The sequence below is a fragment of the Rhineura floridana genome, chromosome 6 (genome assembly GCF_030035675.1).
Source record: "Rhineura floridana isolate rRhiFlo1 chromosome 6, rRhiFlo1.hap2, whole genome shotgun sequence".
Lineage (NCBI taxonomy): Eukaryota > Metazoa > Chordata > Lepidosauria > Squamata > Rhineuridae > Rhineura > Rhineura floridana.
The window spans coordinates 74924199-74937247 of record NC_084485.1 but is presented as its reverse complement, the minus strand read 5'-3'; the positions used below and the strand labels follow the sequence as shown (position 1 = coordinate 74937247).

The 13049-nt window shown below is 40.4% G+C and overlaps 1 protein-coding gene across 6 annotated transcripts in view; it reads right to left on the bottom strand.

Annotated features, from left to right (window-relative positions):
- NFYA (nuclear transcription factor Y subunit alpha) overlaps positions 1–13049 on the bottom strand; it is a 32284-nt gene that overhangs the window by 14267 nt on the left and 4968 nt on the right. For 3 of the 6 annotated variants that reach the window (XM_061632421.1, XM_061632424.1, XM_061632422.1), the window contains exons 2-4: positions 5926–6044; positions 4812–4895; positions 1534–1680 (exon numbers count right to left, since the gene is read on the bottom strand). In XM_061632421.1, coding sequence (XP_061488405.1) covers positions 1534–1680; positions 4812–4895; positions 5926–6000 — 306 coding nt within the window. In that variant the 5' untranslated portion in view covers positions 6001–6044. The remainder of the gene's footprint in view (positions 1–1533; positions 1681–4811; positions 4896–5925; positions 6045–13049) is intronic. The other 3 variants (XM_061632426.1, XM_061632425.1, XM_061632423.1) reach the window with 2 other exon arrangements.

The following is a 13049-nucleotide window of genomic DNA, read 5'->3' as shown; positions in this document are numbered from 1 at the left end:
ACTTCATTTATTAACAACAAAAAACTTCTCCCTCCTAGTCCTAAGCAAGCAAGCCTATGCATAAAACAGTATCATAACTGTCAAAGCAGTATCTCAGGAGAATAGTGACTTGTTTGTTGAGATAGAGCTGAGAAACTGGGGCAACTTTATCTCACCCTAATGGTGGGAGCAACCCAGAGAAAACCCACAGCTGAATCAGAGAGAAAATTTCTTTTACTTTCATTCTCCCATGAGTGAGAGTCTACAAGATAAAATGGAAACAGAGGTTTTCTTGATTATCATTTACAGGCTTTTGCAATCTCTTAGATCATAAACAGGGGGTATTTAGTTTTCAGGCAGGTGGACAGTCTGTTAGGTATACTTCAACAGCCTTTCTTCCACCTGTATTAAATATGTTCACTGCAATTCCATTTTCACATTCATTTTTAACATGGGAAAGTTCTACCACTGAAAGGCCTTACCCAACATTTCTGCATGGAAAGACAAATATTTCTTCTGAATGCATCTCTATGTGGCAACAGCTGAACTTTATGGAAACTATCCAGTTCTTTAGAGCAAGGTACATCTGGGATGTTACCATGGGGGGTGCATTCAGGAGCAATGTCCACAATGCAAAACCTGGTAAAAACTGCTGTGACTTAACACTGTTAATTACTACTGTGTGAAATGCACCTAAGTTTGTGTTGAGGAGCCCTTCTATAATACTTCTGAATGTTCTCCGTTTGATGAAAACTGTCAATGCGTCCTCTAAAGCCAATTTCCTATTAATCAAATACTCAAAATAATTCTATTCCATACCAAACTGTTGTAGGAAGCATTTTTGCACACAACACATAACTGTTGTATGGAATTGACTGCCAACGGCCCAGATAGCTCTTAAAAGGAATTAAATTAATTCATCAAGAAGAGTCTACCAACAACTATTAATGAAAATGGTGAAGAATACAGCCTGTGTGTTCAGCAACTTCATGTTTCTGATCACCAGATGTTGGGGTCAAACAACAAGTGATGGCTGCCTTTGGAAACAAAGCCCTATGAGGAGAGACTGAAAGAACTGGGCATGTTTAGCCTGGAGAACAGAAGATGGAGGGGAGATATGATAACACTCTTCAAGTACATGAAAGGCTGTCACATAGAGGAGGGCTGGGATCTCTTCTTGATCATCCCAGAGTGCAGGACACGGAATAATGGGCTCAAGTTGCAGGAAGCCAGATTTTGACTGGACATCAGGAAAAACTTCCCAACTGTTAGAGCCATACGACAATGGAATCAATTACCTAGAGAGATAGTGGGCTCTCCGACACTGGCGGCATGTATACACGAGGCAGCTGGACAGCCATCTGTCGGGAATGCTTTGATTTGGATTGCGGCATTGAGCAGGGGGTTGGACTTGATGGCCTTATAGGCCCCTTCCAACTCTACTATACTATTCTATGATCATGCCTTGTTAGTGAGCTTCATTGGGGCTTCCATGAAGCCACAGTTGACTTATACTTCATAATTTACAGCTGATGGGAGTTTGGGCATACTGACCTGCTGAAGTCCTTGTGATCCTGAAACTGGAACTTGCATAATGGTCTGACCTTGACTCCCAGGTACAGCCTGTACCATGATTGGCTGACCAGTTGATGTGATCAGCTGGCCTCCACTTACTTGTACCATCAGTGGCTGACCCTGGACCTAAAGAAATGGACAAATGAGAGAACCACAATGAAACAGAAGTCCAATAATCCTCTCACATCATGCATCAAGAACTATTGTTTAAACATTGTGCAAGCAGGCCAAAACGCAGCGATAATGAAGTTGTTTCATGCATCACCTCAGGCTCAAATGTACATCATGGATGGCTTGAAAAATATTTGGTACACAGAATTTCTCAATTGGACCTTTGCATTGCAAATGAACAATAATATCCAATCTAAGAGAAAGAAAAATCCATCACCAATGGCTATAATGATAAAATATAAAACAAACAGCACACAGCCAGAGACCTGAGCCCCTGTAAAGAATTCAGGTTTGCATATCTTACTAACTGATTAAACTATGTAATGTCCCTCAGCACATTATAGCTGCGGGAGACTATCAAATGTATTACAGCCTAAGGCAGCTTTCAGCAGCATGGTGCCCTCGAAATGTTGTGAACTTCCATCAGCCTCAGCCAGCACATCGACGGGAACTGTAGTTCACAACATCTGGAGACCACCAGGCTGCTGAAAGCTGGTATAAGGTTTCATCAACCAGCTCACACTTTCTCTGTAACATGTAGCTCTGCCCTTGGTCATGCTGGAAAGGAATGAAAGAGGGACCTTTTATTTGCTTGTAAATAAAACAATTAATAGATAGTTCACAACTGGTTAAATTACTTTACTCTTAAATAATGAGTTATAGTTGCTCCTTTATACTGAATTACTACTTTATACTGATTACTAATTATACTGAATTACTAATTGTATATTTGTTTTAATGTTCAATATTTTTAATTTTTGTAAACCGCCCAGAGAGCTTTGGCTATGGGGCGGTATATAAATGTAATAAATAAATAAATAAATAAAGACAAAGGAGAATAGAGGTTTTAACCTCTGTCCCTGCCTTTGGGAAAGGGAGGACTGCAAGGGTGCCTTTGTATCAGGAAGCTCTTAGCTGATGGCAGTGGTAAGAGGTAAAGGAGAAAAGTCATCATCTGATGCTTTCCTCCCACCTTGTCCCAGGCATCTCTCAGCTTATCAGCCTCAGTGCAATGCTGGGTAGAAGATGGCACAGGAAGGTAGTAAAGATCACCTTTCCACTTTGTGCCTCTCTGCTGAGATATTCAGACTGAGAGGTGGAGATTTGTAAACCACCATCTTTTAAACTGGGTGAGACAGGCAACATGCTTTGAGGCCTGACTTTCATAGCCGTTTGTAACGTGGCATGTACCAGAGCACTGGTGGCAGACAAACACCAGCTAACTACTGAGGTTTCCAGGCAACTCATAGAGTCATCATATCATATTCAGTTTATTAATAATTTATTAATAATATTTTGTGCTCCTTAATATACATGATCCCTTAGAGATTTGCATAAAATATTAAAACCAAAATGTTTATACCTAACACAAATAAATTAATAGAACAGTTAATACATGTATTAATAAAACAGAACAATGCTGTAAACATTACAATCCCATAAGGAGTGTTTTTCAAGAGGCATTTAAAAATAACTAGTTCCCACCTCATGAACTATATGTGGGAAGGTATCCCAGAGGATGGGTGCCAAAACCAAAAATGTTCACAGATGTCAGAAGATGCCATTCAACTGATTGTGGTATAGCCAGCAAGGCCTCCTCTGAAGATCTTAGCAACTGGTTGGTGTGTGTATAGGGGAAGGTGCTCTGCTAGGTATCCTGGTCCCAAATTGTTTAGGGCTTTATACGGCAACAGAAAGACTTGAACTCAGTAGTGAATACCCAGTAATCACTTAAAATTAAGAGAAGTGAATATGGCACATATAGTATAGTAGGACCCCGCTTTTTGGCGTTCCGCTAATACAGAGGCTTTCAATTAGAGTAAGGCCCCACTCATACAGCGCTTGTTCCGCTTTTACGGCTTTTTTCAGGCATCGGGCGCCATTTTATTGATGGAGTTTCGCTTTTCAGCGGGGGTCTGGAACGTAACCCACTGTATGAGTGGGGCCCTACTGTATTCTAATTTGTCATTAGGAGTTTTGATTACTATGTCAGCTGCTTTGAAACCTCAGTGGTTAGCTTGTGCTGCAGGAGACAAGCCATTGAGTTTTATGGACTGTTATTCTGACGTAAGAAATATTCGTATAAATGTATGGATTTTAGACTAATTCATATGGAGTTACAATTTATTTAGGAAATGAAATGAGTAGTCGAAGACAGAAAAAAAGAAAAATGAGATATATTTTGACTGTAGAAATCAACAAAAACCAGCTCTTCTTTTCTCAAAGGACCATTAGACAATAATGCTTTCCACAGTCTTGGAATGACAGAAGGAGGAGGAGCAAAACATAAAATCCAGGCAAGTAAAAAATGGAAGCAAGCCATTTTAATTAGTTGACCACTCAAAATAGTAAAACATTGAATACTAATTCAAATAATTTAACAAGCAAAAACAAAACAAAGAAAAAAACCAAGTCAAGCCAAACTAGAAACAAACCCATCATAATGCCTTTGATGATATGAAGAGGTGATAGTTAATAATGTACTTCATACGACAAGTTAAGAAAAAAACAACATTAAAAACCCATAGCTGTCCTGGCATATTTTATCAAATGAGATGATGTTCACAATGACATTAGTACACAAGAGCACAAACCAGGGTTTGAAATATCCCTCCAATGGATGTCATTTGTTTTTTTCATTTAGTTTACAGATTTTCTGATCACAATAAAAATGGTCCATTATCTAAACTGGTCAGTCAAGATTTTTTGAAATGTCATGCTTTCATCAAACAACTGACTAGGGTAGGGGAACCTGTCATTCTTTAAATACGGAGAATTTTCATATAGATTTTCCTTCACAAAGAGAGACTATAAGAAAGAATTATGCATCTTTGTATTTGCAAAGTAGAAGTTTCATGGATCTGAATTTGCTGCATGCATTTTTAAGTGCAAGATCCATTTCAGCATTTTTGTTAATTTTAATGTTATCTATATACAGTTAGCATAAGCCATAGCTGTTACAGAGCATGTAAACTGTGACTATTTTTCTATTCCTAGTTCAAGCCTCTGTGCAAACACAGCATCAAACATGAGATGATGGGGTGATTCATGCAGTGCTCACATAAATACAACAGATAGATCACCACTACCTGGAGGGTCTGGACTTGCTGGCCTGAGGCAGATGCCACCTGGGCCTCAGTCTGCAACTGGACAGCAGTGACACCGCCCTGCTGCTGGGAACAGGAACAGGAAGAGCTTGAAACTTTGCAGGAGGAAAGGAAGAGTTCAAGACAAGAAATAGCCTCACTGCTGGGAGAAGGACAAGTCCTATGAAGGGGAACTATGTGGTCCACCTCCACAGGCTAAAGGAAGAAAAATATTGTACTGCTGCTACCCCCGTGCTAAACCTGGAAGCTCTTAATAATGAGTTTCAGTTTTTGTGAGGAGCGTAAAATAAATAATTGGTCAACTGAATGCCTCTATATTCTCGAGAACAAATCAGAATATCCTCTCATTGCATTGTGCCTAAACCAGTGCGGCCTTAACATTGTGGTGTCAGGACTTTCCTCAGGAAAAAAGCACATAAATGTAAGAAAACATGGACAAGGTAAGATAAAGGGAAATAAAACAGTACCTATTACCTTACCTCCATTAACCTGCTGTGTCAATCTACATATTGCTACATTATGTTTTAAGCTTTGCTTGGATTTAAGGACTATACAAGCAGCATTGTCAACAGTCTACATACAAAATGAAGCATGATTAATCATACTTCATTCGGATCCATGGCCAAAACAACTACCTACAACCAAAAAATACAATAAAGAAGTAATCCATGATTTCACAGAGTGTCATTAAGGCTGCAGTTCAAGACACACTTACCTGGGAGTAAATCCCAATAAACCCAAAGGAGCTTACTTATGAGTAGACATGTATTGGATTGCACTGTTATTCTCCACAGGTCAATTAACCATTCATTTTAGTATAATGTATTACAAGATTTCTTTTTCCATAGGCTACCATACAATCTCATAAAAGTAACATATCGGCTTACACATTGCTGAAGAAAACTAGAATAATTTTGGAGAAATGGGAACAATCTGGAAAAATACAAGTTTGAAAGACAAAATGTTCTGCTTATTGTGGTGCATGATCTCAAGACTTGAAAAACAGATGTAGATTCTTTAAAAATAAATCAATATATACCTAGGAGGAAACTGAATAAAATAGTAATTAGCAATGAAAAGTAATTTCCCATACCTGTTGCTGAATTTGTCCAGCCTGCACCACAATCTGTTCTGTTGAGCTATTGCTGTTTGCTGTGTATTGCTCCATTGTTTTTCTAGTGACAACCCTCTATTCAGTCCTCAACTGGAAACCTAAAAAGAGAAGATTTCCAACACTGATCAAGATTTGAACTAATTTATGAGAACTAAAAATATGTTAGGATCCCCAAGCAGAGGCACTCTTTCCTTTAAAGAATCCCAGTGTTAAGAAATTGTCAATAAACCTTAGCATAATACACTTTGGAACACTTCTGTGCAGGCAATACAAATAGAGAAACACATAAGACCACAGGAAGTGCTTTGCTGGATTAGACCAAGGGTGACTAATCTGTGTCCCTCCAGATGTTGCTGGACTACAAGAACCATCGCTTGTCGGCAGAGCACTGGCTTTGCATGCAAATGGTCCTAGGTTCAGTCCCCAGCATCTCAAAGTAGGGCTGGGGGGAACTGTTCTAAAATCCTGAAGAGCCGCTGCCAGTCAGTAGACAAAGCTGACCTAGATGGATCAATGGTCTGCTTTGGCATAAGGCAGCTTCCTATATTCCCAGTGAATGTAACTATGAAAGGGTATTCTAAATAACAATCCCTCATCTTTCTTAAACAATGAAGTTCATTTTTGTTTTCTTTACTGATTGACTTAAATATTTCACAGTTAAAGGACCTCAGGGATAAAATATCTTGGTTTTTGATTATGCATACACAGATCATCTGAAGTTCTGTTTTTGCCATTCCATCTACTCTGCATACTACAAGGTTCTTGTATTAATTTAAAAGGTTCTTAAGAACCTGAGTTCAGGATACCTTAGGACCACTTGATACCTTATATCCCTCCCCAATCACTGAGGTCTTTTGAGGGACTCACTGTGAGTGGCCTGCCATGGCTCAGATGCACATCTCGTATCCAAAAGGAGCTGTGGTTTTAATACTGTGGGCCCAACTGTGGGAAGCTCCCGCCTGGCAAGAATCAGGCAGGGACTCCCCTTTGCTGAACTTTCAATGCTTGAAGACTTTATTTCAGCAAACATTTTAAGTGAATTTTCTGAACTTATAGTTAACTTTAACTGATATGCTGTATCTCTGTTGTACACTGCTTAGAAACTATGGCATTAAATAGCATGTACATTTTTAAAATAAATAAATATGAAGTATTGCTTCCATGGCCTTAACCCAACAATCTCCTATCAAAGCTATCATAAATGTCAAGAAAAGAACTAAAGATTCTGTGCTTGTTTTTCTCATTCAGTGTTGAGAACACATAAAAAGCAATGCAATATGGCACATACAAGCCCCCTCCTACTTAGAAAGCCTGAGATAAGCTGTTCTAGCATCTGTGAACAGGGTGTCTCCTAGCAACTCTTAGCTCCCTTCCCTAACTACACTTCCCAGGATTCTTTGGGAGAAGCCATGACTGTCTAAAGTGAAATAAAGGTCTGGTGTGGATGTGGCCAGGGACAGCTGTAGTTTAAATTTGGGTGGGAGGCTACATGTGCCTGCTTTAGAATAAAAAGGTAGGGGGAAACCTGAAAAAGAATGATACTGTTTTCCTTTTAAAAAGGAAAGGGACTTTCCCTCTGCTCAGTGCCCACCCACACAATCTCCTCCCCTAGCCCTCCATGCCCCTCCCCCAAGTCGGTTTTCACTTATCCTAAGCATGATTGTATAGGAGTATGTGAACTCAAAAAGCATGCAAGTGATCAAACCTGCCCTCCCCCCCTCCTGCCCCATGGTCAGTTTTACCTATCTTAAGCATGATTGCAGAGGAGTAAATCACATTGAACTCAATAAGCATGCAAATGATCAAACCTGCCCTCTCCTCCTCCTCCCTCCCATCACCTCTCTTTTGCCCTTTCCTTCCCCCTCCCTTTGCCCCTTCCAATGCCCTCCTTCCCCCTCCTTCCCCCTCCCACTCCCCTGTTCCTCTCCCTTCCTTCTTCCCTCTCCTTTGGTATTTGGAATTTGGTAACATGCACCTCTGAGGATATGGTGAGTGGTGGCAACACCTGCAATCAGCCCAAATAACAGAAACAAGACATGTGCTGTGTTGATCTTGTTTTAGCAGGGAGGAAGCAACAATATTAAGATAGTTCAGATAGTCACTTTAAATATGTATGATTTGCTCTGCAATTTTAGTGAAGTCTCCTATAGTAAATCATTTTCTTTTGCTTCTATTTCTGTGAATATGTGAAGTACAGTAACACCTTGCATAGTTTACACTTTAAAAAATTCAAAAACAATTGTGGAATAATCATAGTAGAGTTGGAAGGGGCCTATAAGGCCATCCAGTCCAACCTCCTGCTCAATGCAGGAATCCAAATCAAAGCATTCCCGACAGATGGCTGTCCAGCTGCCTCATGAATGCCTCCAGTGTCGGAGAGCCCACTATCTCTCTAGGTAACTGGTTCCATTGGCGTATGGCTTTAACAGTTAGGAAGTTTTTCCTGATGTTCAGTCAAAATCTGGCTTCCTGCAACTTGAGCCCATTACTCCATGTCCTGCACTCTGGGACGATCGAGAAGAGATCCCTGCCTCCTCTGTGTGACAACCTTTCATGTACTTGAAGAGTGCTATCATATCTCCCCTCAGTCTTCTCTTCTCCAGGCTAAACTTGCCCAGTTCTTTCAGTCTCTCCTCATAGGCTTTGTTTCCAGTCCCCTGATCATCCTTGTTGCCCTCCTCTGAACCTGTTCCAGTTTGTCTGCATCCTTCTTGAAGTGTGGAGACCAGAACAGGACGCAGTACTCAAGATGAGGCCTAACCAGTGCTGAATAGAGGGGAACTAATACTTCACGTGATTTGGAAACTATACTTCTGTTAATGCAGCCTAATATAGCATTTGCCTTTTTTGCAGCCACATCGCACTGTTGGCTCATATTCAGCTTGTGATCAACGACAATTCCAAGATCCTTCTCACATGTCATATTGCTGAGCCAAGTATCCTCCATCTTATAACTGTGCATTTGGTTTCTTCTTCCTAAGTGTAGAACTTTGCATTTATCCCTGTTGAATTTCATTCTGTTCTTTTCAGCCCAATACTCCAGCATTTCAAGGTCCCCTTGAATTTTGTTTCTGTCTTCCATGGTATTAGCTGTGCCCCCCAATTTTGTATCATCTGCAAATTTGATAAGCGTGCTCTGTACCTCCTCATTCAAGTTGTTAATAAAAATGTTGAAGAGCACTGGACCCAGGACCAAGACCTGTGGTTACTTGGTCCGCTCGTTACTTCTGCCCAGTTTGAGAAGAAACCATTGATAAGCACTCTTTGAATACAATTATGGAGCCAACTGTGGATCCACTTGATAGTTGTTCCATTGAGCCCACATTTACCTCACTTGCTAATCAGAATATCATGGGACACTTTGTCAAAAGCTTTGCTGAAATCAAGATATATTATGTCCACAGCATTCCCACAAGTCTACAAGGGAGGTTACCTGATCAAAAAACGAAATAGGATTAGTTTGGCAGGATTTGTTCTTCATAAATCCATGTTGGCTCCTAGTAATCACTGCATTGTTTTCAAAGTGCTTACAGATTGACTGCTTTATCATCTGCTCCAGTTTTTCCAGGGATTGATGTTAGGCTGACTGGTCTGTAGTTCCCCGGTTCCTCCTTCTTGCCCTTTTTGAAGATAGGGACAACATTAGCTGTCCGCCAGTCATCTGGCACTTCACCGGTCCTCCATGATTTCGCAAAGATAATAGACAGTGGTTCTGAGAGTTCTTCAGCCAGTTCCTTCAATACTTTAGGATGCAGTTTATCGGGCCCTGACGATTTGAACCTGTTCAAAGTGATTAGGTATTCCTTGATGGTTTGTCTATCAGTCTCAAGCTCCAATCCTGCCCCTTCATGTTTCCTGGGAGGGTCATAGACCCTTTTTTGGGGAGAAGACTGAGCCAAAGTAGGAATTGAGCACTTCTGCCTTTTCTTTGTCATCTGTTATAATTCTGCCATCCTCATTGAGTAGCTGTGCCACCATTTCTTTTCTCTATCTTTTACTATGGATGTACCTGAAGAAAGCTTTTTTGTTGCTTTTAGCATCTCTCACTAACCTCAGCTCATTCTCAGCTTTAGCCTTGCTGATGCCATACCTGCAATTCCGTGATACCTGCCTGTACTCTTCCTTTGTGGCCTGGCCTTCTTTCCACTTCCCGTATGTGTCCTTTTTTGTTTTCAGGTCATCTCTAAGCTTTTTGCGAAGCCACATTGGCTTCTTCTGCTGTTTCCCCCCTTTTTCCTTGTTGGAATTGTTTGCCATTGCGCTTTTAGAATTTTATTTTTTAGAAACTCCCACCCACCTTGGACTCCTTTTCTCATTAGGGTCACTTGCCATGGAACCATACACGCTTGTTCCAAGTTTATTAAAATCAGCTTTCCTGAAGTCCAGAGTGCGAGTATGGCTACTCTCAGCTTTTGCTTCTGTTAAAATCAAGAATTCAAGTTTGGTGTGGTCACTTTCTCCACAGAGTTCCTGTAACTGCCACTTCATCCACCAAATCATCTCTATTGGTTAGAATCAAGTGCAGATGGCACTGACTATTCTGCAGAATAGTCTCCAGTGGACATGAGTTGTTGTCTCAGTTTGCAGAAGATAAAATAGGAGGTGAAACATATTCTAGCAAAATTCTAGGTGTGCTCTATGTTTTTAATTGACCAAGCCCACCTTTCCTTAAGTGGAGTGGTTTAAGCACAGCAGGCTGAAAACATGCATCTTGGGCAGGCCAAGTTTGTTTTTTCCAACAGCTAGAGTCATTGCTGAAGTAGGAACATGTTGTAATCAGTCTGATTTTACATCAAAGTGCAGTTTCAGATCCAACTGTTAGTGCACCCAAAATAGAAACGGAACATAACCTCCAGTTTGAAACACAAAAGGCTGTCTTCACGATCATATGACATTGACCAATAAAAAGGATTTGAAATTAATAAAAATAAATTTGACAGATTTCTAGGATGAATAATGAGAGAAATACAATTTTCTAGATTAGATTCTCTGTAGAAACAGTTGTAACACAGGAAAGAAGCAAAGTAAAAACACCAACAAACATACAAAAATGTAATTCTCCATCTTTGGAGATGGCAGGTGTTGCCACTACTCACCATATGCTCAGAGGCACATGTTACCAAATTCTTGCAAGCTACACAGGAAGTGGATTGGACTGTGAAAGATCAACCCAAATTGTGTTTGCATTTTTACAGATTTGTAGGGCAGTACAATATCTCAGAAAGGAGGTCTGGTCTCCTGCTCCCCATTCACTATTGCTGCCCAATTTCCCTGCCTTTTAAAGTTTGATAGAAATATTCACTGGCTGTAGGTACGTTCTTAAACTACAAGGGTTTTTTTGGCTATTAGTGAATTATGTATAATCCTTTCACCAAGAATAAATAAAAATTCAAGATAATGCAACAGAGAATTTGAAGCAAGGATTGTCAGAAGCAATGTTTGATTGTAGAAGCTGCTCCAGCATGGCTTTTCTGTTCTATAAGTTAACATCAGAACCACCAGACTACACAGCAGAAATCTACAATGCAATTTCCCCCAAAATTGAGGCAATGCTGATGTGGGAAGGAGTCTGTTGTAGACTCTGCCAATGTGGTGTGGGTCTCCTGATGATACATTAGCAATATACGAAGAAATCACCTTTCAGTATATCCCAGGTTGCACAACTAATGTCAGAATGGGCTTACTGCTTCTATGGTAACCTGGAAGTTACTCCTGCTGAGCAGAGCTTGGAAAAGTTACTTTTTTGAACGACAACTCCCATCAGCTCAATCCAGTGGCCATGGTGGCTGGGGCTGATGGGAGTTGTAGTTCAAAAAAAGTAACTTTTCCAAGTTCTGCTGCTGAGTCACCTGTACCTTCTTTCTGATTTCTATACTATTCTGAATATTTGCATGCTCATCTACCTAACTCTTCTTTCCCACTCAGCCCTGCTGCTCTTTGGAACCCAAGCCAGAGATGTAAATGCCTGGAAAAAAACTGGAAAATTTCAGGGGGAACCCCAAATTTTTTTCTGGATTTTTTGGGGGGGGGGAGAGACATAAAAAATGGGGGGGGGACAGAAAAAACTCCAGGGTTTTTCTCTCTCCAAAATTTCCATTTTTTTCCCTGGGCCTTCACATCTGTAACCCAAACAGGGCTGTGGGAAACCACTGTTGAAGGCAGGGTTTTGCCATCATCTCCAAATCTACCTGACCTCACCTCTTGATTATAACACGTAGGCATCCGTATAACACAATCTTCCCCAACCTGCTGCCCTCCAGATGGAATAAAAACCGTGTAATAATTTTTTTCTGATGTTTCTACTTTTACAAGAAAAAAAATTGATAGCATATGAAAATTATTATTTGCATAATGTTTATTTTAAGTGCAGGAACATATGGTAGCAAGGAGAGACTGGTATGGATGGACATTTTTATTATGATTCACTTAACACACTTACTTTTTGGCCTAAAGCTCCCCAATGTGGTAAATGCCATATTAAAACAACAGAAGAGTACAATATGACATAAATCAATCAGCAAGTAAAACATGACAGCAAGATCAGAACTGAGAAGCCCCTCCCCTATCATAAAAGCCTTCCTGCACTGAATTAAAAGGTGCTCCCACCAACTCTACATCCCACACACCTGGGGGTTAAACATGAGCTAAATACCTGCTGTTCTTGTAATTATCTTTTTGCTCCAGTTGACTTTTTTATGCAGTTTAATTCTATGTTCATCAGAGCTGAGGTGGGGAATCTGGGGGCCAGATGTGCCCCTCCAGACTCTTCCCAAACCACACACCCTCAAATAGGCCACACCCTCTTTGGGTGCCTTTGCCTCATTTGAACTGTAATCGTGTCTCTTGCTTGCCTGGAAGGAGAATGGAGATGATGATGATTTATTAAATGTATATCCTGTCTTTCCTCCCAAAGGGAACCCAGGGCAACAAACAAATGATAAAGCACTAAAAACATGTTAAAAACAAAACATCTTAAAAACAATTCCAACACAGATGCAGGCTGGGATAAGATGTCTACTTAAAAGGCTTTTTGAAAGAGGAAGTTCTTCAGTAGGTGCCAAAAAGACAACAGCGCCGGCATCTGTCTAATATTTAAGGGAAGG